We start from the raw sequence: 27,103 nt of genomic DNA on the forward strand, positions 1-27,103 counted from the left end.
CTCTCGCAGCTCCGCTCACACACCTCAGCTACTCGGGGACCCTCTCTTTCATTTCTCACATGGGTCCCTGGGATTTCAAACCTAAATGAAAACGTAAGACAAGCTGCCTTGTTCCTAAGCCCTGACTCGTACTTTGCACTGGGGGGCCCCTTGTGCCCCAAAGTTATTTCTCGCCGACCCCACAACATTATTTAAAATACAGGAATCATCCCCTACTTCTGACAAGGCTTCAGTTAGGGTGATGCACCTACAAGATCTCTTGATAAAAGTGAACAGAACAAAAGGTTCAAACCAGCAGTTATTCCAGGGGGCAGCCTCTGCCGAGGGCGCCCAGCCGGTCCCCTCACACCCACGCTTGCCAGCCTAGGGGACACGTTTACGGGAGGCCCTCTCTGAGGTCGGACCGGGATCGTCCCCTCGGCCCACGCAGACACCAAGCCATCACGGCGCTCCCCGGGCCCAGGATTTTGCCCCCCAACGTGACCCTTTCTCCTGTCAGTCTCTTAAAATCCTACCCTTCTTGAGGGGACAGAATATAGGGTGTTCCCCCCAAAACGTGTACACAAACGTATACACTTTGAATAATTATAGAGGCAATGTCTATTAAAATACATTTCATTTTTAAAATTGAGCTATCAGCTGTTACAGTACAGATTTTTTGGGGACACCCTATATTCTTGGGGATACCCCCCCAAATGTCATGTCTTCAAAACAGCCCACGCCTGTTTTATCGGAACTGACTTCGATCCCGGCCTTTGCTGTGGGTTTCATACTCCCACTGAGGCATCTGTGTGTCCCGGCCCCGTGGGGAGGCCTGTGGGTACCTAGGGAGGCCTCTGTCCCACTGTGTGCCCAACAAGTACTGCACGCAGGATGCCAGAATGCGTAGTAGGCACTGCGAGCCCGTTCCCACCAGCCCCTAAGGTCACTGGAAAGTCCCTGCCAGTGTCTTCCAAGGTCACCCGGCTAATGCCAGCTCTGTGGATGGTAACAGGTCACACACAGGCCTAGAGTAAGAAACGGAACAGCTAAGAGTCTAAATCAGAAGATTGGGCACCGGGAAAGCGGGGCTCACACAGGTTGAGACTGAAGATCAATCAGTTAATTAACCTTGTTCATTTTATAACCAACCGCAGAGCCAAGGAGGAGGCTGGAGAACTCCAAGTACCGACTGGCGTTTCTGGGCAGCCGGTGGCGCAGACACAGCCGGGAGCGTCCTCGCCTGTGAGGCAGGCAGGGCACTGCTCCCGGGGGACCGCGCCAGGCGCACCGAGGGGCCAGGGCCGGGGCCGCCACCGCCTCCGCCTGGCAGGCGATCCCAGTGAGTCCAGGGCAGGGTTCCAGCGTCGTAGCGCCTGGCCCCGCGCACCTTAGCAAACGGGCATGTGCAAAAACAACACTCACTTTTTAAATTAATTCTCCCCTGAGGATATTTTTTCCATTGCTTTTCAGAGACTGGAAGAGAGAGAGACAGAGAGAAACACTGATGGGAGAGAGACAGGTTGAAGGGTGGCCTCCCACACATGCCCTAACCGGGGCTGGGGGCCCAGGTATTCGTGCCCTTGACCGGAAACTGAACCCGAGAGCCTTCGGTCCACGGGCCGGCGCGCTAACCACCGGGCCGCGCCGGCCAGGGCTGACATCTCGCTTACTGAGCCTGCTTTGCACTGACCGCTCGAGTTCTGCCGTGTTTGCCTTTTCCCATGTCAACCTTCAGAAACGCTGCCCGCCTGGGCCCACGCCTGGCCGGTGGTCCCATTTGTTCATCCCTGACACAGAACGCGCCCGGCGTCCGCCACCTCTGAGGTCCACGGTGTCACAGCCACCACACTCTTGTTCTGATCTTGGTGCCACCATCAGGGGGAAGCTGCGCCCCCCAGGGGCGTCTCGCCTAGAAGAACCCGTCCCAAACAGCCGTTTCTCGGTGAGCGTCTCCCTCCTTCCCTCTCCTCCCGAGGCGAGGCCTCCGCTGAGGGCCACCGCGGGGACAGCGCAGGAGACCCCGCGCCCGCGATCTTTCCCCGCGGCTCCCGAGAGTCAGGCCACTCACTGCCTGTGGCGGCGCCTGAACCTCCGACAAACTGGGAAAATGAACTCCTTTCCCCATTTCTGAATTAACAATCTGGAAAGCACAGCCCGCGGGCGGGAAATCGGCAGAGACGTTGCTCTGACGTGGGAATTCTCCCGGAAACGCCCCTGGGACATCGCGGGGAAACCGTGGGGTTTTCTCCATTCTTAATACATAAGAACACGCTTCGTACTTCGATTCGAGTAAAATGTCTCTCCCTCCGTGCCCGGCTCCCTCAGTTCTCTGTGGATCTTTTTTTTTTTTTTTTTAATGGTTAAAAGGCAAATTTTGAGGTCTATGTATTTTACCACAATTGTGTTGTTTGGTTAACCCCATTACTTTTCCCATTGAATTTTAGAGAGTGGAAGGGAGGGTGGGAGGGCGGGAGAGAGAGGAACATGGATGTGAGAGAGACACATCGACTGGTTGCCTCCCGCCCCCGCCCCGCCCAGACCGGGGCTGACCCTGAAACGGGTCACTGCCCTTGACCAGGAATCAGACCTGCAAGTCCGCCCGAGGCGCCGGCCGGCGCTCCAGCCACTGAGCACACCGGCCAGGGCCACGGCGTAGTTTCCTGCTCTTGCTCGGACGGGAGCTGCGAGGTTCGCTCTTTTTAAGGAACTTGCTACATAGTTTCCAATGGTTTCAAAAGCCTGGCCTTGACCTTAGGCCTGGTTCACAGACAGGCTCCCGTGCCCTGCTTCCTGCCTCACGTGCGGTAGACAGCGAGCCCGGGAGCCCGGGGTGGGGATCCGAGCGGGTGTCCACCAGCTTTGACCGCCGGGCGTCCAGCCCAGTCGCTGGTGCTGGACGCAGTGACTGCGCCGTGAAGACATGGCCTGAAATCCACGTCAACAAGCATTCAGATGTCTCCTCCGTTTTCGAGGCTGAACGGGATAAAAAACCCTAATATATACCTGTGGACATCTGCACAAGGGGAGTCTGCGCAGGGCACACGAGTCATTTCTGAGATCCCCGGGTGCCGTTAATTGGGATCACGTGTCCCCGTAGGGTCGGGAGAAGGCCAGAGGGGGCGACCTGCGGGGGCTCCAGGCTGTGGAGCCAGTTCCAGCTGTGCAGCAAAACTGAAAATGTCCATTTCCCTTATTCTGTCTGCATCTGACTGAAATGCCCAGGTGACAGGTTTAAGGGCCGCTCCCTGCCCTTTCGTTTTCATTACTTTCATCCCATGGGTGGGATGTGGCTTCCTGACTTTCTGCTCCCTCCAGAGACGATCTGTTTGCACCGCCCGGGTCACGAGAAGACCGTGAAGAGAGGGGCCCGCCCGCAGGGTGTCGCAGTCTGGCTGTAAGTACGGGCCCGAGAGCCCGGGCGCCCAAACGCTGGCGTGGGCATCACAGGGCTCCGCTCTGTCTGGTCCCCGGGAGCGGGAGGCCTCCAAGTGCACTAAGGTGAGCTCAGGTAAATAGCCTGGAAGTCGTAAAGTACCCCCCCTAGATCACAGAGAATGTCAAGGTGAGACGCGGACCACCGGCCCTCACGCGACAGCCAGCAGCCTTTCCTCCAGGGGCAGCTCTGTGCGGGAAGCAGGTCTCGCCCACAGCTCCCGCACCGGCCAGCCTGTCTAATCCTTGAAACAAGCAGCGGAAAGCAAGAGCTAAGCTAGCGGCCTTGAGATTTGCAGGGCTCTGGCTCTTTTCATTACGGCACCTGCACTGCCACTTTAGGCGACCTGCCCCACAGGTGGGCAGTGCCTGAGGCGCTGGGGGAGCCTTTTCTTTCTGCCTTCTCAAGTGCTTTATTCCCGGGCCAGGGACTAGAGTCTTTTTTTTTTTTAATATATCTTTACTGATTTCAGTGAGAAGAAAGGAGAGGGAGAGAGAGAGAAACATCAATGATGAGAGTCATTGATCGGCCGCCTCCTGCACGCCCCCTGCTGGGGATCGAGCCCGCAACCCGGGCATGTGCCCCGACCGGGAATCGAACCCTGATCGCCTGGATCCTAGGTCGATGCTCAACCGCTGAGCCACGCCCGGCCTGGCCAGGGACTAGAGTCCTGATGGAGCTGTACCTGAGATCAGTTTTAAAAGCAAGGGCGCAAGAAACACAGGCAGGGAGGAGGGAAGGGAGAGGGAGAGGCGGAGAGAGAGGCAGAGAGAAGAAAAAATCCTAAGACAACAGCAGCACAGTCAAAGCCACAGGCTGCTGTGTGGCCGTGGGCTGTGGCTGCTCAGGAACAGCGGCCACGTGGGTGCACACCGTCTCCCTAAACGCAGGAGCACCGGCCCTCAGCACCAGGCCTCCTTGCCCAGGACGTGTCCCTCCCCCAGGGCGGCTTTGGGGGGCTGCACACAGTCTGGGGTCCAGGGCTGTAAGGACGCGGGGTTGAGGGGAAGCACAGGCGGTGCCCCTCACTCTGCTTCCCTCTCCCCCTAAAAAGTACAAAGAGCCCGCCTTGGCCACCTGCCATGCCGCCCGCTCAGCTCAGGGAGACCCCGGGAAGCTCTGTTCCCCGCGCACATTCCTGCAAACCCCTTCTCGCTTTGCAGCGTCCCCAGGAGGCTGGTCCCCTCAGCCCCACCCTCCCCGCATTCTGCTCCAATGGGCTTTGTGTCTACAGAGCAACCGCCTGGTTTCAAAAATTCAAAGGGATTCCTCGCCCCGAACGTGACCACAGAGAGGGTGTGAGCGTGGAGTGAATGGCCGAAAACTGAGACCGAGTACAGTGCCTTCCTGTATCTAACTCACTCCTGTGCTTCGGAAAAAGGTTGTTTTATGGGTTTAGGTGCTGACCATCCTCACTACTTTGTACTTAATCAAATGCTTCCAAGACCTAGAGGTAAAACAGGGCTACAGGAAATAAACCCAAATGATGTGAAAATGGGACTGGACCCCCATTTTCTCTAAATCAAATGTGGCCCCAAAATGGGACAGCCAAAAGCAAATGTTCAGTCATTCATGATGATGACTGAGAAAGGATTTGAAGAGAAAACTGACTTAAAAACCACTTCAGCGACTTGATAAATGACTAGTTCTGAGCTAAATTCCAGCAAGGATTAATCTAAAAAGTTTCCTGTAATATAATGACACACTCTTCCACATGGCCCTGGATGTGACCCCACAGGTAGCCCTGCCCACAGGTACCTCTGCCCACAGGTACCTCTGCCCACAGGTAGCCCTGCCCACAGGTACCTCTGCCCACAGGTAGCCCTGCCCACAGGTACCTCTGCCCACAGGTAGCCCCACCCACAGGTAGCCCCGCCCACAGGTAGCCCCGCCCACAGGTAGCCCTGCCCACAGGTAGCCCCGCCCACAGATACCTCTGCCCACAGGTAGCCCTGCCCACAGGTGGCTTCTGAGTCAGTCCGAACCCAGATGTGCTGTGAGCATAAAACAGTTCCTAGTTTCTCAGCACAAAAAAAGACTAACATGCTCCCTGATTGTTCACACTGAGTGCCTGTATAAATGAGTTAAATAAAATATATTAAAATTATTTTTCTGTGCCATTTTCCTGTTTTAATGTGGCTACTTGAAGACTGAGAATGACCTATGCGGGTCCCGTTTTGCTTTCATGGCACTGAGCTGCCCTAGAGCACTTGGTTCCCATATTTCACAAATACGCCCCGGAAATGCTGGTTATCACTCATCTGTGAAGCCTCTGTCCCAAACGGGGACTGTTCAGGCGGCCGTGTCTCCCGAGGGCTGCCTGCCCAGGCCGGGCTGGGCCAGACCCCAGACCTCACCGAGACGGGGTGCGTGTGCGTGTGCTCATGCGTGTGTGTGTGTGCTCATGCATGTGTGTGTGCTTGTGCAGGCACAGGGCAGGCTGCCTTTTAGGTGAGTGTCGGGAGACGTCCTGTCAGTCACAAAAAATAGTTGTGGAAACAGGAAAAGCAAAGCAAGGCCCCTAACAGAATTTTCAACACCCTCAGCTACAAAGTCAAACTTAAAAATCAGTACTGAGATGGGGAGGGAGAAATAACAGCATGACTTTAAAATCTTGAGTGAAGGCAGTGTTTAGAAGGAAACAATAACTGTTACCATCTCAGGATTAAACCCACAGCATTCTGCACTGAGCACAGAGTTCACCAAAGACCTCTGAAACTGTGACGCCAGGATTCAGTAAGCGGCCGCTCACCAGATGACAGTTAATTGTCATTATCTAACATTACGCTGGGAACGGAGGCCAGCAGAGTGCTCGGGGCTCTGGCACAATCATATTTTTACTGCTATCGTGTTCAACTGGAGAGCACAGAGAAATTTCAAAAGCAGCAAAATTCTACTGGAATCCAAGAATAATAATAATAAAAATAATCACATAGGTGCCTGCAGGGCTCTAATAAAAGTCCTTTTCTCATTTTAGCAGGATTTCACCTTTAATGTGACAGTCCTTCATTCTGAAAAAGGGAATGGGGGCTTTTGCCAGGCACTGTAACGGCAGCCGGGACCTAGGTTTGAGGCCTCCGTCACCCTGCTGGGCAGTGAAAACACAAAACAGCCCAGGCTTTGCAGGAATCATGCCCGGGGGGCTTCAGTGGGAACCGACACCCTGCAGCCACATCCCCTGTAGGGGCAGTTCCCTCCTGGCAGGCAGCCTGGCAGAGACAAGGGCCCTGCAGCTGAGCTGAGTCCTGAAAGTAGGGCAGAAACAGCAGTTCAGTTAATCCAGTAGCTGCAAGTGTCAGGTGCCCAGGCAGGGAATGTGGAAAACCCCCCCGTCCTCAACAGTCACCAGCGTTTGACAGTCCCCCGGCCACCTGCACATGGCTAAGCTTCCGCTGAGAGAGTGTCCTAACGAAGCCACTGTGTACATGGGGGTGATGGAAGAGGTCACCCCCAGACCTGTACACACCCCCCGGGGCTGCATTTAATCCAAGGAATTCAGACTGTTTCGAGAACACCAAGATCAATCCCAAATTGTGAAGGAGGTCAGGGGGTGAACGCTTTCCTGGGAAAACCATTGCAACTTAGTAACATAGTAACGGAACACAGACAAGTCTTGCTTTGCCTGTTAAAGGTCTTCAAACCACAATAACAGCAACAGTAATAATCATACGACACAGAATCCTCTTCTGATCAAACTCTCCCAGCGACAAAACAACTGCTAGAGGAGTCTTCTATTTACAAACAGTCTAGTTGGCCTTAATTCCAGTGTGTGACAGCAACAGCCAAGAATCATTTTTATCAGTCCTTGTTGGACAACCTACATTTATGCCTTATTCCAAGGGGCTTCCCAACAGGCTCCCTCTCCCAGAAGGCCCACGCCCCAAACAGTAACTCCTGCTCTCCACGGTAGCTGCCCAGACACCGAAACTCTAGGTAAACCAGCTCTCATAGAGCAAAACAAAAAGCTCTCATTATAGCATTTGCCAATTTCTGTGGTGTAAATTCTTCCACCCACGGTTGCTTTGAGCTGCCAACAGCTGAACCAGAGCCCCACAGCTTCTCTGGATCTGTCATGGTCCCCAGTTCCCCTTGGATCCAGCCTGCCACCAAATTGGATGCACTTTCTGAGCTCCCTACGAGCTTCTGCTATTCCCCAAATCCTAACAGGCAAAGGGTTTAGAGCCTAGGCCCAGCTGCAGTAATGAGTGAACTGTAGTTTCTGCTGGGCTTATCTGGAGGGCACAGTCCTGGTCTCAAGTACGCAGGCTGGGGCTGTGGGAGCCGGCGGCAGCTTCCTGGGGGGCCAGCTCCCCAGGGCCCTGTTTCCACCAAATGGGACTGGTTCTGTGGAAACTGTGGGGCCCTGGTAAGGCTCTGCTGTGCCTCAACCTTTCTGCTTTTGCATAAAAGGAGGGGAAGCTTTTTTTTTCTTTCTTTCTGGGTTATATTTACACTTCCCAAATCAGAAAATGTCCTAACCAGATAGGACAGGTGGCAACTGGCAACCACAGCTCAAAGCCTTTTTTTTTTTTTTTTTTTTTTCCATTTCTTTCTGAAACCCCATGTAGAAGGAAAGTTAACGAAATGTCGGTTGGTTGTTTTAGACACACAGCGAACGCTTTGAACACAGATGGAACAGAGAAGAGGAGAAAACTGGGACCAGACTGCTTCTCTCTCTACTCTGGGGGACAAGAGTCTGTGTTTCCCTCCATAAACCAGTTGGGCACCAGGTGATCCTAAGTGTAAGTTGTCGGAATAAAATGAAGATGAGACGAACACTGGTTTCTGTTTGTAAAAATAAACAGCTTTTCAGTTAGTGCCTTGGAGGCAGGAAGTCAAAACTGGAAGTATGGTCAGAAAGGCCAGGAGTGAGTTCTGACACACTTTTCTGGTCCAGTTTTTCTACAGATATGATTCATATGTCAGGATTTGGACCATACTGTCTATATTTAAAATAATTTTAAATAATCAGCTACAAATGGCCCCCTTCACGTGCAAAGCTCCTGTGACTGAGTGGCACTGAACCGTGTAACTGATGAGGTGCTGAAGTGAAATGGTGGGGCTTCCATTGGGGTCTCAGCTGAGAAATATGTGGGACATTTAGGGAGTCATGATGACCAGGGAGAGGTGTGACATGGGTACTTAAATATCCCACCAGGGGTAGAATAGTCTCTGCCCCCAATACCACCTGTGCCCACAGGGAAACACTGACCTAAATTAATCTGCGTGATGAACCTTAAATCCCTTCCCTTCAACCTGAAGTTCTCTCTACAGCACTACAGTCTCCACCTGAGAAAGGAGGGAGGACCACCATCGCATTCATTCACTCACTCACTCACTCACTCATCCACTCATCCATTCACTCACTCATCTACTCACTCATTCACTCACTCACTCACTCACTCACTCACTCACTCACTCACTCATCCACTCATCCATTCACTCACTCATCTACTCACTCATTCACTCACTCATCCACTCACTCACTCATCCACTCATCCACTCACTCACTCATTCACTCACTCACTCATTCACTCACTCACTCATCCACTCACTCATTCACTCACTCACTCACTCACTCATCCACTCACTCACTCACTCACTCATTCACTCACTCACTCATCCACTCACTCATTCACTCACTCACTCACTCACTCATTCACTCACTCACTCATCCACTCACTCACTCACTCACTCACTCATCTACTCACTCACTCATTCATCTACTCACTCACTCACTCACTTATCTACTCACTCATTCACTCATTCATTCACTCACTCATCCACTCACTCATTCACTCACTCACTCATTCACTCATCCATTCACTCACTCATCTACTCACTCATTCACTCACTCATCCATTCACTCACTCATCTACTCACTCATTCACTCATTCACTCACTCACTCATCCACTCACTCATTCACTCACTCACTCATTCACTCATTCACTCATCCATTCACTCACTCATCCACTCACTCATCCACTCATTCACTCACTCACTCACTCATCCATTCACTCACTCATCTACTCACTCATCCACTCACTCACTGATCTACTCACTCACTCATTCATTTACTCCTTCCTTTTCCCAGCGTCTTCTCCATCGTATTCCTTTCTGGACATTTTCCCTGAATGAAACACCTCATCCTCCACCTCCTTCCTTGCCTTCTCTTCTAGATTATTCCATGCACGTATCCCGCCGGGTCCCTGACGCTCACACGATCACTGATGTAATGTTATTGCCCAGCATGTCCTGATGCTCTGTGAAGATCATGACTTTCGAATATTTCCCACTGACCTTTGAAGGGAGGTAACGCGAACCCTAACATTTACTTCTAAATGGAAGCAAGGAGCCTGTTACATCACAGCCTGTTTCCAAAAACTGAGAAACTTATAGGTAAGCACCAGGATTTTTCTGAATGCTGGGTCTTGTGTTTTTTGGAACTTCAGGAAAACGAGAGTCTCTCCGACTGGAGGCACCTGGTGGGGCTACGTCTTGGTGACGACACCTGCTGTCTGCACCAGGTGTTCCCACAGAGACAGACTGCCGCAGGATGGAAACCAGGCTTTTTAAACGGAGCCCTGCCCGAACCATCCCCAAATCCTTCAGTTACGAAGAGGAATAAGCCCTAAAGTAGGGAGGCGAGCAGCAGCCAGGGGGTAAATTTGCAGTCATCTCTCAGAAGAGAATAAGGAACTGCATGCCAGGGCCGCCCCTGAGGTGCAGCGGGCAGTGCTCTGGGCTGGCGGCTCTCGGAGCTGGGCCTGACCCCTGGGGTCCAGCAGGCAGGGCTCTGTCCTGGGAGGCTCTGACCAGGGCCGCCCCTGAGGTGCAGCTGGGCCGGGCGGCTCTCAGAGCTGGCCTGACCCCTGGGGTCCAGCAGGCAGGGCTCTGTCCCGGGAGGCTCTGACCAGGACCGCCCCTGAGGTGCAGCGGGCAGTGCTCTGGGCTGGCGGCTCTCGGAGCTGGCCTGACCCCTGGGGTCCAGCAGGCAGGGCTCTGCCCCGGGAGGCTCTTAGTGCCTCCTGGCTGCACGTGCTGAGCTGCTGCACCTCCCTCAGATGCTGCCAGATAAACGTCCTCGCTGGGTTATCAGCTCAGAGGTGATGCACTGCACAGATAGAGCAACTTCCTCCAACTGCTGATGAGATAAGCAGCTCAGCATCCGTATTCTAACGCCACTGCCCCATCTCCAGCCTATCGAAGCCCAGTAGCTTCTCCTTCCACTGTGAAAACCCGCCTGTACCCCCCCCCCCCCCCGGCTGTGGGGGGGGCGGGCGGGAGGAGGGGCTGTGGCCTCGCCTCCACCCTCAGGGAGGTCTCTGTATCCTGTGGGAAACTTTACAAAGAGGGTGAGATTTGACACTGAATAGCCAGTAGCAACACAGGAACCCCTCCCAGTCCCCCTGCAGCCCTCAGACCGGGTGGAGTGGGGCATTTTTACTTGCAGGGAATGGATGGGAACAGAAAATGTGCTTTTCCACACTTAAGCATTTTTCTGGATTCCAAGGGGAGGGGGGAAATAAAGATTTCCCCCCTACTTTTCTTTCTTATTTCCATCCTTGCCAGGGGGAATCGAACCCTGGTCCAGCTCCTTGAAGGGAAGGACCCAGGTGAGTTAATTTGGCCTCGAGAGAGCCCCCTGCTCCAGACAGAGGCTGCGGTGACCAGGTCCTCACGCGGCCGCTGCTGCCCAGCGTGGGGAGGGGCGCCCGGCGAGCAGAGGCGAACGCCGCGCATCCTGGGTACAAATCACGCCCGGTTCACGCCCTTGCCCACCCTCACAGTGGCCTCCACGTGAGCAACTGCTGCCCGAGGCCCGAGGTCCCCGTTATCTGCCCAGGTAGCCACGCCGTTTGCTGAGCCTCAGTCAAGCCCTCCCGGGCCCCTGGGCCCCTGGCTCCGGCCCCTCCGGCTGCCTCAGCCGCCCCTGTGCTTGGGGGGTCCTCCCCGGTCAGCCCCTCAGCTTCCCGGGGCTTCAGCCCTGGGGCTCCCCTGCGCTTCGACTCTTAAATGCTCAGCGTGTCTGCTGCTCTTTCCCAGCGCGGCCAGCTCGGCGGGTGTCCTGCTTCAGGTCCCCCTAATCTCCGCCGGACCCCCTCCCCTCTGCTCCAGCCTCCTGGACCCGTGGGCGGGGCTGCCCCTGCCCCAGCCCCTCCTCTCTGAGGGGGACACACACCTCGGGGCGGGGTGTTACCCACAGCGTCCGAGGGCTCCAGGGTCCTTGCTCAGGGTTAGGACTTGGGACCCACACAGCAAGGGGGGGCAAGGCAGGAATGGGCAATGGCCCAGGCTATAAGGAAGGTCAGGGTTACTGGATAAAGGCAGAACATCACTAGGTCTTCTTCTTTTTTTTTTTTTAATACAAAACGCTCATCTGTTCCAAAATGCTCACCCGAGGATATTATCTCTGTTGATTTTTTGAGAGAGTGGAAGGGATGCGGGGGGGGGGGGGGGAAGAGAGATCGATTGGTTGCCTCCTGAACACACCCCAACCGGAGCCTGGGATGGAACCAGGTCCGCGCCCTTGACTGGGAGCCCAACCCACAACCCCCCGGAGCACAGGCCGAAGGGCTAACCGCGGAGCCGGCCGGCCCGGGCCATCTGTTCTTCACACACCCATCCCAACACCATCCGAACGGGAGCCCCTCTTAAGAGGCCCTGGTCAGGAGCCGTTTGCCGGGATCCCAGCGGCCCCCCCTCCGCTCCCACACCTGCCGGGCTGACTGAGTGGGTGTGGGGCGCCTCGAGGTCACCGAGTGCACCCCCAGCGCGACGCAGTTTCGTACACAACCACTTCAGAGAGGTGCGACTCTCATTTTTAAAGAGACCACTTCAGAGGAGCAGCCGAGGCGGGGCCGGGGGCCGAGGGCAGGGTCCGCGGAGGTGCTCTCTGAGTCTAACCTACATCCCTCCAGCTGCCCTCTCTCGGTCCCGCCTCCCTCTAAGTAATTCCTTCCTTCTCGCCTCTTGCTCGGACCCAGGAGAAAGCGGAGCCCCAGGCGGCCGCAGCCTGCCCTGGCCTCGTTTCTCCGACACCTGTTTTCCAGGCGTGTGGGTTGCTGGTTGGTTTGTTTGCTTTTTAAATCCAGGCGAACGTACTTCCACAGTCCCACGGGTGTCCCCTCAGCACCGGGTGGAGCGGGGAGGTGAGAAACCAAGGTCCGCGAGTCGGCGCGAGTGCCCCTCTCATCTGATTTCTGCGCTTTCTCCCGATCTGTCCGTAACTCTAGCTGTTCCGGTTGCGGTTAGATTTGTCTCGAGCTCGGAGCTTCTCAAAAGTATCCCTGTCTCGTCCTCAAACAGACACCCCAGGGGGCTGATATTTCCGGGTGTTTTCCCACCTTTTCCCACCTGCCGGCCCCTCCCCGTTTCCCGGTATTTCCTCGGAAACAGCGAGGGCCCCTGGCTTTCGGCTGAGCCCGGGGTGGCCAGCACCTCAGCTCTCTCGGCCCCGCCTCCCTCTAAGTGATTCCGTCCTTCTCGCCTCGCTCTGTTTTCAGTTTGCTGATTCCACGGGTCATTTTAAGACCAATTCACTCCTCTCCCATCCGGGTGCTACCCCCGCGGCCGGCTCTCCCTCCCTCCTCTCGGGCGAGGCCACCCGGCCTCCTCCACCCTTTCCACCCACGGGGGACCCGCTCCGCATAAGCGGCCACCGTTCCGGCCGGTCCTGCCCTCCTCACGCTCTGTGTCCTCCGCGAAGCTCGGTTACGCCTTTCCCTAACCCCGAGCCATTCTGCGGACGCGTCTGTGGCTGTTGCCACTTTAAAACGAGGAACCCCGGGCCCGGAGGGGTGTGACCAGAGAGGGGCCGGGGCGCGGCCTTCAGCCTGCGGCGCCCCCTGGGCTCGGCCAGGCCCCCAGCAGGTCCGGCCCCGTCCCCACAGGCGCCTCCCTTCGGGCCCCGCTGTCCCCGCGCAGGGCGGCCGCTCTCCTTCCTGCCCTCCGCCCGCTCCCACGCTCTGGGGCTCCTCCCGGGAGCCCTCCCCCTGAACTTGCTGACTCCCCACCTTTACACGGTCTCCCAGCTCGCCACACACTCAGCTCGCCTCCAGCGACACATTACGCGTCAAATACGTGATCAGCTCCCACATGCTAACAGAGCCCCACCCCAAATCGCAAAGGACGGCTTCTAGGACGCAGGTGCCAGGCAAGGGCGGATTTGCTCGCTGGGCCTTTCGCTCCCTTCTCTCCTGAAACCTGTCCCCTCGCCAGTGGCCGAGTGTCACCTGTGCATCTGCGCTTTGTGGCTTCCCTGCCGTGGCCGACCCCCGTGGGCCTCCAGCCCCCATGGGAGCCCTTGCTCCCCGACAGTGTTCCGGGGCCCACGCCAGCTGCTGGGCACAAGCCAACAGAGGCTTCTCAGGTGTTTTAAAATTTAAACCCCGAGATTCACTTTTTATGAACTTTATCGTGAAAGGAGAAGATGGGAATCCCGTCACACGTGGCCAGGCGCCCAGGAGATCTCAGGCGATGGCGGGCCGGCCCCTACCTGCAGCTGTCCCTGTGCTGGTGTGGGCACTACCTGCAGCTCAGAGCTCCCCTGGGGCACACAGTCAGCCTGGGGACAGTCAGAGGCACCTGCCCGGAGGTGGGTGGCCTCTCCCCGGGGGCGAACCACCAACCCTCTCATGTTCATCAGGGCGGTACATTGAGAGCGTGTGGACGCCTTTCTAACGTGGCTGGTCACCTGTGTGCTGTCCCCAGCCCTCGGGAATTAGCCTGGCTCAGCTCCTTGAGGGATGTCTTGGTGACACCGACAGGCTGCGGGGGACTCTGGGGACAGCTCCTCCGTAATGACCCCCAGCGCCCTAACCGTGACGTCTGCGCTCGGCTCGTGATGGTTAGTGGCTAGGCATCCACACAGTTTCTCTGGCCCTCGGTCCTTGAGCCCCTCTCTGGGTCGTGCGTAAGTTAAGAGCACGTGTGTTGATGTGAAAGTGCAGGGAACAGGGCCCGTCCCATCAGCTGCTCCAAGCACTGGGCCGACGGGACAAGGCGGGCTTCTCGCGGGCCACCTGTGCAAGCCCGTGCACCTCCCTGGCTTATGCTTAGTTAGATTTGACTCTCGAATCGACCCTACTTGTTCTGCACGGTGCAGGATGGCCCAGCATCGCTGGGATTAACGGGAGACGATCTTAACGACAGACGCGTCGGCCGTCGCCCAGCCTGCTCTGCGGGCCAGCTGCGGGAGCCCCCGGAATGAAACGTGAGCAGAGCGGAGGCCCCCGAATGCTTCTCTCGCCCACAGGAGCCCTTTGCTAATGGGGGGAGAGATTCATAGGGACACGTCTTTTCTTGGCCCATCTACATCAAATGGCTTTGGTCACGGTCCTTGTCTGTCTGTACAATTAATCACTGAACTAAATTTTTAAAAAAGGCCCCGTCCTACTGATCTGCGCCCTGTGTCTCCCGCGTGGCTGGGGGCAGCAGAGGGAACGACCCCACAGCCTCCTCGCTGTCTCTGGGAGGAGGGAGAGGAGGGCTCATGGGAACAGGCTGAGCGGCGCGTGGCCAGCAGCAGGGCGACTCACCCATGCCTCTGTCGCTCTTCGAGGTCTGCTGCCCTCCGGACGTGGTGGACAGGTCTTCCGGGACGGGCATGGGCTCGTCGCCGTCGTCCGGAGTGTCACTGACGGGAGGGCTTTCCTTCCCTGGGGAGAGAGGTCGGAGCATGAGTTTCGGGGGACGCGGCCACCGCCGGGGACGTGGCCTTGGGGAGAGGAGCCAGCAGGGAAGCTGGGCGCCTGGCCTGCACCTGGGCTGCGGGGGGGGGGGGGGGGCGGCCAAATACACAGGCCGCCCACGGTGCCAGAGACGGCGGCTACAGCCACGGGCGTGTGCGTGTGCACCCATGTGCATGCATGTGTGTGCATGTGTGCATGCACGTGTGTGCGTGCACGCATGTGCGTGCATGCATGTGTGTGCATGTGTGCATGCACGTGTGTGCGTGCACGCATGTGTGTGCATGCACGCGTGTGCATATGTGTGCGTGTGTGCACCCACCCACATGCTTATATACTGTAGATAATATGGGTGATACATGTCTTTTTAAGCCACTGTCACGAACAGTTTTCCACGCCGGTGACCACGCTTCCACGTTAGTATAACGTCTGTGTCACTCCCACTGCGTGGTGCACGAGCAGCAATTTAAATCCTTCTCGTTTTGAACTTAGATTTTTTTATCACACAGCCCCGTGTTGAGCATTCCTTTCACCCGGTCCTGATGACTGCCAGAGTCTGAATCCCCAGGAGTCTGACGCCCTGCTCTCTGCCGAAGCCATGCTCACATATGTCCAGGTAACTCCCGATTGCCTTTTTAAAAATGTAACTGACCTTTCTGCTGGTTGTCAGATGGGTGGGGGTTGGGGTGGTGGGTGAAGGGGTGACGGGATTGAGAATTACAAATTGTTAGTTACAGTGCAGTCATGGGGGTGTCAAGCGCAGCACACGGAATATAGTCAATAATATCCTAATAACTAGGTAGGGGCCAGGTGGGTATGAGATTTTTTGGGATGATCACTTAATAAGGTTTATAATGTCTAATCACTGGGGTGTGCACCTGAAACTAATACACTATTGTGGGCCAACTGTAACTGAAAAATAAAAAATGATTTAAAAATAATTTTAAAATTTTAACTGATCTGCTTATTACCAAACAAGACAAACTATAATTTATTGAGGATGACCGGTCACCTCCAGCAGGGGATGGACTGCCAGCTCCCCAGGGCCCCCACTTTCCAGCTCACACAGTCACTGTGTTCTACGTGGGGGAGGGAGAGAACAAATGAAAACAGTGGGGATGGCGACTCTAAAATACCCTGGGCCAGACCGATCAATAGGAGGCCCCTCTGCGTGGGCACGGGGGGTGGGGGTGGGTAAAACATCGGCCTCGGCCTGAGTGGGGCCCCCCGCAAACAAGCCAGGCCTGCAGGAGAGTGACCCGCGAGAGCCCTGTTGTAATTCAGCCTCACCCGCCTTCCCTCAGGGGCAGTTTTAAGAGGTCCTCTGATTTGCCTAAAAGCCCCCGAGTGTGCGGAGCAACCGCTGAGATGTCGATCTCTCCCGTGGGCCCTGTGCTGTGACCCCGGGCGCGTCCTCCGCGGGAGGTCTCCACGCCGGACACGAGCCCCTCCACGGGAACCCTCCTCGTGACAGGCAAACACAGCTCCACGTGTGGAGTTTAAACAGATCTGCCCAATTAACCCTTTACAATGGAAAACCATGGGAAGATGATAAAAGATACAAGGATATTAAATCAAGTCAGCGCACCCCAAATACTGACACACGGGGACTAGAAGTTCGTCGGCTCGGGATACGGTGCCGGTGGGACCAATTCCAGGACTAAGTCAGCCCTTTAGGGCTCTTTCAGAAATAAAATGAGGCAAAAAACCCTGATCTTGGCCTAGCTCACAGGGCTGCTGCGAGAATAAAATGAGAGTGACGTGTGTGGGTGCGAACGTGCTACGTAATACGGGATTATTTGGAAACTGCATCCGCAGAAACATAAGGCATGTGCCACACCGAGCGCCCCTCTCCCCAAGGTGCTGGCAGGAGGACACGGAGACGTGTGCGCTGGGACAGCAGGAAACCAGGCTTCGAGCTGCAACAACTTAGGAGGCGCAACATGATTTCACTTATTTAGAAACATTGTTTTACCCATGAAAGTGGCAATTTCATAGGGTGCAACTTAGAAAGATCTGTTTTTTTCCTTTCCTGTGGACAGAACATCACACTGAGTAATTTACGGGGAGGGAGGCGGTTCTGTAACACATTCCCTCCGATTTCAGATCCGGGACGTCCGCTCCCATCTGGCCCAGGGTCCACCCTTGTTCCATGACTAACTGCCACGTCCCTCAGTTTTAGAAATAAAGAGAAATTGCTGGCGTTGGGTTGAACGGGAGAAGCAGCGGGAAGCAGAAGGAGCACCTTTCGAATCTTGAGCGAAAACGCTGACTATGAAGGCTCCGGTCGCGGCACAGAAAGCTCCGGGTTCGACACGGCCCAGCGGAGTCGTCAGCACTTTATGACTGCTCCGTGCGCACCAGGCCTCAGCCCGAACCTCCCATCGTCCGGCCAGCGCTTCCCCTCGGCGGTCTCGTGTCGTGAGGTTCCCACCCCGGAGACCCTCCCCTTCTGACGGCCGAGCCCAGGACCAGGGGGTGGTGAATATAATGTGAAGGGCAAGAGAAATATGAGGAGAAACAGAGGCTTTTGCAATTTTTGTTACCAAGCTTAGATCAGAATGCTGACCAGCTGCTCCGCATACAAATCACTGTGGAGATGCCGCCCAGGCCGGGTCCCAACCGGGCCCAGGGACCGAAGGGGTTGCAGGGGTCCCCTCTGCAGATGCATCGTCCACCCTGTAAACCCACGGGGAGGCGGGGAGGGAGACACAGGAGCAGGAGCAACGGGAGGCTCTCTTCTCGCCTTTGGGACTTTTAACCTCCTGCGTCTGTGACATTGTCACCACCCCCGGCCACAGGACAACGCTGAGGGGGCCCCTTCCGGGGGGGAAAGACCCCGCATGCATCTCGGTCTCCTCAGCCTTCCCCTCCCAGCAGGAGCCAGAGCCCTGCCGAGGCTTCCAGAGCCTGAGCTGCGTGTGTCCATTCACATAGTTTTGGCTGCTGTTGTGACAGTTCTGTTTACAAAACAAAGTACGTGCTTAAGGGAAATAAAATAATGCTGAAAGGTGGGAGGTGAGAAGCTGAGTCTTCCGAGTTTCTTCCATAACCTGCCCTTCCTTCCGTCACCAGTCTTCCAGGAGGAAGCCAGGAATTAATACACATCCTCCAGGATTTTCCTCGGTGTGTGAGTGTGTGTGAGTGAGTGTGTGTGAGTGTGTATGTGTGTGTGTATGTGAGTGTATGAGTGTGTATGTGAGTGTGTGAGTGTGCATGTGTGAGTGAGTGTGTGTATGTGAGTGTGCATGTGTGTGTGTGTGTGTGTATGTGAGTGTGCATGTGTGAGTGTGTGAGTGTGTATGTGAGTGTGCATGTGTGAGTGTGCATGTGTGAGTGTGTGTGTGTGAGTGTGTATGTGAGTGTGCATGTGTGAGTGTGTGAGTGTGTATGTGAGTGTGCATGTGAGTGTGCGTGTGAGTGTGCATGTGTGAGTGTGTGTATGTGAGTGTGCATGTGTGAGTGTGAGTGTGTATGTGAGTGTGCATGTGTGAGTGTGCATGTGTGAGTGTGTGTGTGAGTGTGTATGTGAGTGTGCATGTGTGAGTGTGTGAGTGTGTGTGAGTGTGTATGTGAGTGTACATGTGTGAGTGTGTGAGTGTGTATGTGCGTGTGCATGTGTGAGTGTGTGTGTGAGTGTGTGAGTGTGAGTGTGTATGTGCGTGTGCATGTGTGAGTGTGTGTGCGTGGCCTGCTGTCACAGGAAGGAACGGGTTCATGGGCTGCACACTCTCCCGTCCGCATGTACCTGGCATCTTCCAGGCTGGCATGTCTGTGCCCCCTCATTGCTGAGAGCCGCGTGAGCAAGGGCACGAGGCACCATGGTCTTTGAGTGTCGGCACCAGCGCCCCCGGCACCTGCTTGGACGCTGTACCTGTGAACTTCAGTTTACGGAGAAGAGGCCAAGCTTGACCAACGGTCCTTCCCACCGGCTGTACCTCAGGTGCCTAACGCCACCGTGGGAAAGCCAGCTCTTGGCGCGTTGGCTGCAGCCCAGAGTAAAGTCCAGGCTCTGCCCGCGACAGGAGGGGCTGGCAGAGGGGGAGCCCTGTGCTGGGCAGCGGGCCGTCTCCAGGGGGCGGGACCCGCGTCTCCTCTCCCGCACACACGCCTCAGGGCAGCCGCCACGCCCCCGCCCTGGTTCCATCACCAGGCCCGACCTAGACCAGGAGGCAGAACCCAATGAAAACCTGGGCGCCAGCGGGGGCGGGTCAGCCAAGCCCAGAGGACGAGAGGCCACTGTCCACAGGGGCCAACCGGGGCTGACGTGAGCTGGGAGGCTCTGAAATACAAACCAGCGCACGCCCTGGAGGCCGCCTTTGCTGCCCCCCCCCCAGGCACAGCACAGGCGGGGGGCTCCCTCGCCTACGGACCTGGGAGCTGGGCCGGCTGTGCTAGCGTCGCCCCGCGGGACAGCCTGGGACCCAACCTCAGGCCTCGCCTCCCGCCACTTACTGCTCCACTTCCTGGGCCCTGGGGTGAGAAGAGCTACGCCCACTGTGGCTCGAAAGAAACATGCGGGGAAGAGAGCAATGCGGCCTCCACACATGACACATATTCTAGATTCTGCCCCAAACTTCTCCGAGCTGCTTTCTCCCCCCCCCACACACCTTTCCCTCCCTTTTAAACAAGGCCCTTGGCGTGTGTCTGGGACCTAGAGGAGATCAATCAGTCACCGCCCCCCGAGAGCACCGACATACGTTAAATCCTTCCCAGTGGCTCTCAGATTTAACAGTAAAACCAATTTTAACTTGAAGGTTTTCTGCTCAGATTCTCCCGCTGGGATGGCCTCAAAGAGTTGGCATGAAACACGGACACAAACTCCGCCTCGGTTTCCCCTTCTGCACAGCAGCCCCTCTTGTCGTCCCCCCCCCCAAACATGACTGCGACCTCTGGCCCCGGGCAGCGCTCCTCCTGGAACCCCCAACAGGGAGTCACAGAAGCTCCTCACCTGAGACTTGGGACATGTCCTGGCTCTCATCACCATCCATTGTCCCGGGGTCACCTGAGAAAGAGAGGAAGGCGTTTAGTTTAAAGCGAGCCCGGCGGGATGTGAGCGCGGGATGAGTCAGCCCCGCGCGCTCCACAAGGTTATCTGCCGAGAGGGATGCGTTTTCCTCCTCGCGCTCTCGCCGGGGTATTAGACGGGCACAGACCTTGATCCTTTAAAAAACGGCCTTACAAAGATTTATAAAAATATCATTACCGGCACGGAAAGACCAAATTTGTTATTTATTGTTAATTTCCTGCTGCATAATAACCCAAAATGCAAACTGACTGCAACAAAATTAAGCAGAAAATTAAATGGCCCCAGGTCATTGTAGGCACGGAATTCATTCCCCGGGCTGATCCACAGTTATGTTCTCTCTAATTTACCGAGCATGCATCGATGAACCTTGAGTCAGCGTGGTGACACGCGCACAATCAGCAATCAGAAAAAACGAGGCAATTTGCTGAAGAATGTCTCATTTACCCAGGCGGGCGGCATCTCCGAGCAGCGCGCCCCGTCCATCAATAATGAATACAGCGCCCGCCTGGCAGGCGGCAGGCGCTTCCGCCTCCGTCCCCGCGGCTCGGGCCTGCCTCACACCCCACCGGGCTCCCACGGGGAGAAGTGAGGCCGCCGCGGCGGGAGCAGGCCGGGAGAGGCCCGGGCCTTCCTGTTTTGCTGACAGACGGACGGCTGGCTCCGCAGATGGGTTTAGAAAGAAGAGAAAACCAGCCGGGAAGAGCTGCCCCTGGGTGGCGACTGCGAACGTGCCACAGGCCGCCCCCGCCCGCCACCCCCACAGAGAGCGGGGGACACCCGGGGGGCAGGCGTCCCTGGGCAGAGGGCTGGGGTGCTGTGGTGTGTGCGCAGGGTCCTGGGCTGCCCCGGGAGGTCTCCGGTGGCCCCGGGCACCAAAGGTGACTGCAGCCATCCTGCTCCACTCTGTTCTGCTGGCCACCTTTGGCAGCGATCTCGCCCCAACCGGCCAACCGGGCCTGTTCATCAAACCTAAATCAGGTCTCGGTTTTCGGGGCACCTCTGTCTCTTTGGCTCAGGCGTGCGGCTCCGGGCCCTGTGGCCTGTTTTCAGCAGAGACCTGGGCACGGGGGGGAGGGCTCAGGGGACCCCACCCTTTCCAGTGAGGCTGACAATAGCAGGCAGAGGCCACATGTGTATTTACGGGGCACGCGGAACACAGGTTTCCAGGCCCAGAGGTATCGACACTGGTCACGAAGACACGAGCGACCACTGCCAGCCTCTCCGGATGGGAGGGGCGTCCGCCTGCATGTGAAAGCCCCCGAGGGAGTCAGAGGCACGGCCTGAGTCTCCCAGGCTGCTGTGTGGCTTGGGCACAGCTGGTGACCACAGAAAGGAACAGGCTCCGTGGCCCACCAGCGCCTCTGCCCTGGGACTGCGCGGCCGAAGCAGCCGGAGCAGCCGGAGCAGACACAGGGGCCCCGGAGGCAAACAGGAAACCGGCCCAGGGCCCAGGAGCCGGGTGCCGTGGTCGCACACGCTTCCACTGCGAAGAGGCAAACATCGACGATTCTTTCAAAACGTGTCAAAACAATTCCAGAGAAACCAGACGGACTCAAATGAGAAGCGGCTCCGCAGTTACCGGGCAGCATGACCGCGGGATCAGTTTTCGGAAGACGCGTCCAGCGTTTCCCACCCAGGTCGGAGACGCCCCTGGGCTGACGGGTGGGCCCGACGGGAGAACCCCAGTCCCCGTGCAGCAGGTCCCGCTCCAGCAACACTGTTTCAATGTTGGACGTCTCCCTACATAAGTGATACATTTCTTACAACTTTTTTTTTTTTTTTAATAAAGGCCATACAATGCCCATAATTTCCACCACTTAGAACTACTAAATGTTTTCCATGTGTACACACAGAGCTTTTCAGAAAAACAGGATACTCCACATATCCCAAATACACTGTTGTAAACGTATCTTCCACTTAATACCACCCATATAATTTTATTTTACAAACATACACTGACACCTTTGTCTTAAAGGCGACGCACTCCTCAGTGTAGGAAGTGGTTTAACTGATGATATCCTATTGTGTGCTCAGGCTATTTCCCATGAAAAGAAAAACATATTTCCTAAGGCCTGGCTCCCCACCTATGCAGCACCCGAGGGTGCGCCTGCCAGTGCGCCTTTGGGGGACCCTCCCAGTTTGCTGTCAGGGGCAGAATCCGTGGACACCGAATTCAACACTGAGGTCCCCTTCACACATCCGTGTGTCCAGGCCGGTGGGTGGGAGGACACGTCATATAGGAGAAAACGTGTGCTCGGTCCCATGGCCGGGGCCCAGCGCAGGCTCTGCTCGGCGGGAATGCCCGCGCCCTGGGCAGTCACCTCACGCTGGCACCCGCTGTGACCCCAGGGGGGGTGGGGGAAGGCGCCTTCTTGGGACCAGCCCTGACTTAGCAGCTGTCTGCACACTCGGATGGGGCGGCAGCTGTGTGCACAGCTGGGGTGGGACATGTTACGGAGCTGACCACACTCAGCCAGAGGACTCCGGGGCTGTGTCAACAGGCCAGTTTCCACGGTCACTAAATGTCCCCGCCCGGCCCGCCCCCAGCGCACGGATCTCACTCAGGTCGCAGGCCTCACTGCCATTCTCACCCACGTTCCGCCAGCCCCGCTTGCACGTCATGGCTGCTCCATGGGCTTTCGGCCCGGACGGTCCTGGCCCTGCCCAGAGGACCCCTGGCTGGGACCCATGTCTGCTGGTCCCCACCATCGGACACCCTGAGGAGCTGGGGAACCGGACGCTGCGTCTCAGCCTGCACCGGACCCTGTGAATTCCTTGGCCTGTCTTCTCTGACAACACACCATGGGGACTTGACAAGCTCCCTCAAACTTCCCCAAACTCCAAATTTGCATATCTTGGGATTTAAAAAAAAAAGTGGCTTTTTGTAACAGTCACTTTGCTTTTGGGCAAAGACCAAAGGACTGATCCAAGAGTGGGACTGTTTGAGAGACAGGAAACTGCCCCCTGCATGACCGAGGGGCAGCCCTGGGGGTCCCAGCAGGGCAGTGGCATGCCGCCCCGCCCCTGGGAGGGCAGGGACACCCCACCCACCCCTGGGGGCTCCAGCACCCCGGCTCTGAGCTCCCTGAGCCCCCTGCTCCCACACGAAGTGGGGCCCAGTAGCAAGAGAAGGGTCTCAGCTGGAAGGCGTTTACAATCGGAGAGAGGACTTGACCACAAAGCGAGTTAACAAATTATTTTCGCCAACCTTCACCTGACAGAGCAACAAGGCCGGCAGGGCCGTGAGGCAGGTGCCCGAGGCGGTCACCATTTCACAGAAACCTGCCGTGATTCTGCCCCCGCCTGGAAACCCAGAGGGTCAGTGACCAGGGCCGAGCTCAGCCCCTGACTGCAGAGAGCGCGAGGCCCGGAGCGTCCCGCCTGGGAGCTCGCAACACGAGCCCTCTCGCTGTCTCTTCGAAGCCAGAACATCTAAATCTCGCGCGTGGGAAATGGGCGCAGAGACCGTGAAGGCAAGAGACAGGCTGCGTGGAGGCCGACCACTGAGGAGACACAGCCACTGTCACTAGGCACCCTCCCTCCAAATCCAAGGGCTCGCTCATCTGGGAGACCCTCCCTCCCTCCCTCCCTCCCTCCCTCCCTCCCTCCCTCCCTCCCTCCCTCCCTCCCTCCCTCCCTCTCTGTGTTTCCCTCTGTCTCTCTGTCTCTCTGTCTCTCCCTCTCTCTTTGTCTCTCTGTCTCTGTGTCTCTCTCTGGTCCTTCTATCTAACAGGGTCCATCAGGACTTGCCTAGTTTCAGCTCAGCAGAGTTGGCGTTTTGATGACTTCAGGGGACAGGGGATGCGGAGGGTGAAGCAAAGACCCAAACAGCAGGAGGGACAGGCCCACGGCCCCGTGGTCCCAGCGGCCAGACCAGGGGAACTTGTACTTGGGCCCAGGGTGACCCTCCAAGGAGCTTCCTTTGGGAACAATGAGACTTTTGGGAAATGACCTTGCCTGTCTTTCCTCCTGCCACTCCCACCAGGGACTGGAAGCTGGGTGTCTCCGGGGAGAAGCGGCAGGGGCCCCGGGCGGGGTGGCATCTGAGGGAGGAGCCGGGGAGCTTCCCGAGGGGCATCCTCACTGCTGCCTACAGGGGGCATGTGGCCCCGGGAACGGCTCTGAGAGCCCAGGAGCCGGAGGGCCAGGGCCAGGGGCGGGTGGTGGCGGTCCTTGGGCCCTCCTAGTGCCCCCTCTTGTCTACGGTGAGCTCCCCTCTTCCCGGTATCTGCTCTGAGATTCTGGCTCTTCCATAATTCTGAAACGGAGTCTGGATTAGTGGAGTCACGAGCACAAGATGCCTGTCCAAACCTCAGCTCGACTCCTCTCCAAGCCGCCCAGTTCATGCTCCCGAAGCAGCGGGTACACAGCCTGCCAGGGACACAGCATGCCGGGGACACAGCCTGCCGGGGACACAGCCTGCCGGGGACACAGGGTGCCGGGTACACAGCCTGCCGGGGACACAGGGTGCCGGGTACACAGGGTGCCGGGTACACAGTGTGCCGGGGACACAGAGTGCGGGGTACACAGCCTGCCGGGTACACAGCCTGCCAGGTACACAGCGTGCCGGGGACACAGCCTGCCGGGGACACAGCCTGCCGGGGACACAGCGTGTCGGGGACACAGCCTGCCGGGGACACAGCCTGCCGGGGACACAGCCTGCCCGGCTGCCGGTGGCCCCGCACTGGCCCAGGTGCTGAGCACCCAGCGCGGCCACCGGCTGCAAACTTTAGTTCTCCGAGGTTCAAACAGCTACACTCTCCTTTTCTCGAAAAGCCAACCGCCACATACGCATGGTGCGCAGTCAATAACCACACACGGCAAAGTGAAAAGTCACTGGGTGTCGCCGTAACAGTTTCTCACAAGAAAAAATGGTTTCTGTGACTGTGTGTGGCGACAGATGTTAACCAGACCGACTGTGGCGATCATTTTGCAACATATAAAATTATGTAAATATTAAATCATTACATCATACACCTGAAACTAATATAATGTATCAATTATATCTCAATAAAAAAGACAAAAAGACATATATACACACATGCATCCATAGACATGCACACATACATACACACATACACACACACATACATACACGTACACACACACACACACACACACATACATGTATGCACACACATGGCTACATACCTACCTCCATACAAGTGCTCTCCCCTCCCCGACACTGGCTAGGTAACTGTCTGCCCAGTGATACTTCATCCGTTTCTTGGGTACCTTACACAAGCCAGAAAACCTTGGTAAAGGAAACGATTCTGGTGTTCGGTAGCTTTAAGCACCCTACTGTGCGCCTGGCATTTCACAGGGAAACCGCTGAGGCCCCCAGGACCGTGGCCCTGGCCTCCCTTGCCCGCCTTGGTTTGAGTGTCTGGCCTGGTGCCCAGCACAGGCCCAGCACTCAATACTCATGTGCTAAACGTGTACATTTCATCTTCAGCCGCATCACTGAACCGTATTATTATTATATGTAATTTGCATTATTAGTCCCATTTTACAGATGAGGAGACCGAGACCGAGACAGAAGTGGCCAGATCAGGGGCACACGCCTCGTAGACAAGGGGGCTGATATTTGAACCCGTGACCAGGGGATGGTGACACTTTTCAGTCTGCTACCCTTGCCGTCGCCCCAAATCCCAAATGTGTGATGTCACCTGCCCCTCGACAGGAAACAAGCGTGTCCTTTGGATACTCTGCAATCAGCACAAACTCCCCCGAAGCTGCTACAACATATTTACATTCCGGTTATCGGGGCCACTGTCCACGGCCGACTCCTCCTCGCTGCGGTCACATTTGGGGTGACTTCCTGCTGCGCACAGTGACGCTGGTTTGGAGGGGCCGGGTTTGTGGGGGAGGAGCAGGGGCCGAGCCCGTGGCCTGTTCCCGATGCCTCAGGTCACAGCCCTGAGAAAGGCCCTGGCCCCAGCCCGGGAAGGTGCTTTCACCTCCCAGCCAGCAGGTTTCATCTCCGCCGGTCCCTCCCCTCACCGGGACTCACACGTCCCTTCAAAGAGGCGGCGTCCCCAGAAAAGCCCGGCAGCCCGCGGGTCATCGCGTCGCATCCAGGGGACTTTAGAGGTTTTCCTGGCAACCTGACAAAACGGGTCGGAAGCCCAGAGAAACTTCGCTCACTCATCTCATTTCGGATTCTTTTCATTTCTCAGAAACGAGCTGCCAATCCGCATGTGCTCACGACTGTCCCACAGGGACTGTGGGTCAAATAAGATCGAAACCAAGCTCCAGGCAGGGCCGCGGGGTCCCGTTTGGCTTTACCCACCCCCATTTAACTGAGCCCCAGAAAAGGCCTCTGGTGGTTTGTTCGATGGGGACCTGCGTTTTGAGGGCGGAGCAGCTCAGATGGGTGCTCCTGAGCCCACGTTTTCCCCTCAGGCAGGAACTGGTGGACAGCTCGAGGGGACCAGGGGACCCCGCAGAGCCGGCTACAAGCCGCGCTGTTTGCAAACATTCTTAGCAAGAGGCGTTTCATCCAGAAGAGAAAGAACCACAGGGGTGTGGAAACAGAGATGGGAGATGATGTATTAGAATTTTTGTTGTTGTTGGTAATCCTTACCTGAGGATATTTTTCCACTGATTTTTTTTTAAAAGAGAGAGTTGAAGGGAGGAAGGGAGGGAGGGAGAGAGAGAGAGAGAGAAACACTGATGTGAGAGAGACACATCGATCAGTTGCCTCCCGCATGTGCCCGAATAGAGGCCAAGGACCGAACCCGCAACCCAGGTACCTGCCCTTGACTGGGAATCAAACCTGTGACCCTTGGGTCCACGGGCCGATGCCCTAACTACTGAGCCACACCAGCCAGGACTCTTAGAATTTTAAAAAGACAGAGGAAATGGGGTTGGAGGCATGTTGACTGCTGTTAGGACAGGCGTGGAGCTGGGTGCCGCTGGCAGGACTGTCCCGCATCACCCCCCCCCCCCGTGTCCAGCCCGTCCCA

The 27,103-nt window shown here is 56.6% G+C and overlaps 1 protein-coding gene across 9 annotated transcripts in view; it reads right to left on the reverse strand.

The window, feature by feature from the left end:
* The window catches only part of IKZF1 (IKAROS family zinc finger 1), a 74,121-nt gene that overhangs the window by 39,929 nt on the left and 7,089 nt on the right, over positions 1 to 27,103 (reverse strand). For all 9 annotated transcript variants that reach the window (XM_081146745.1, XM_081146744.1, XM_081146743.1 and 6 more), the window contains exons 2-3: positions 20,058 to 20,111; positions 14,957 to 15,076 (exon numbers count right to left, since the gene is read on the reverse strand). In XM_081146745.1, coding sequence (XP_081002871.1) covers positions 14,957 to 15,076; positions 20,058 to 20,097 — 160 coding nt within the window. In that variant the 5' untranslated portion in view covers positions 20,098 to 20,111. The remainder of the gene's footprint in view (positions 1 to 14,956; positions 15,077 to 20,057; positions 20,112 to 27,103) is intronic.

Source organism: Miniopterus schreibersii (genome assembly GCF_964146895.1).
Source record: "Miniopterus schreibersii genome assembly, chromosome: 9".
Taxonomy (NCBI): domain Eukaryota; kingdom Metazoa; phylum Chordata; class Mammalia; order Chiroptera; family Miniopteridae; genus Miniopterus; species Miniopterus schreibersii.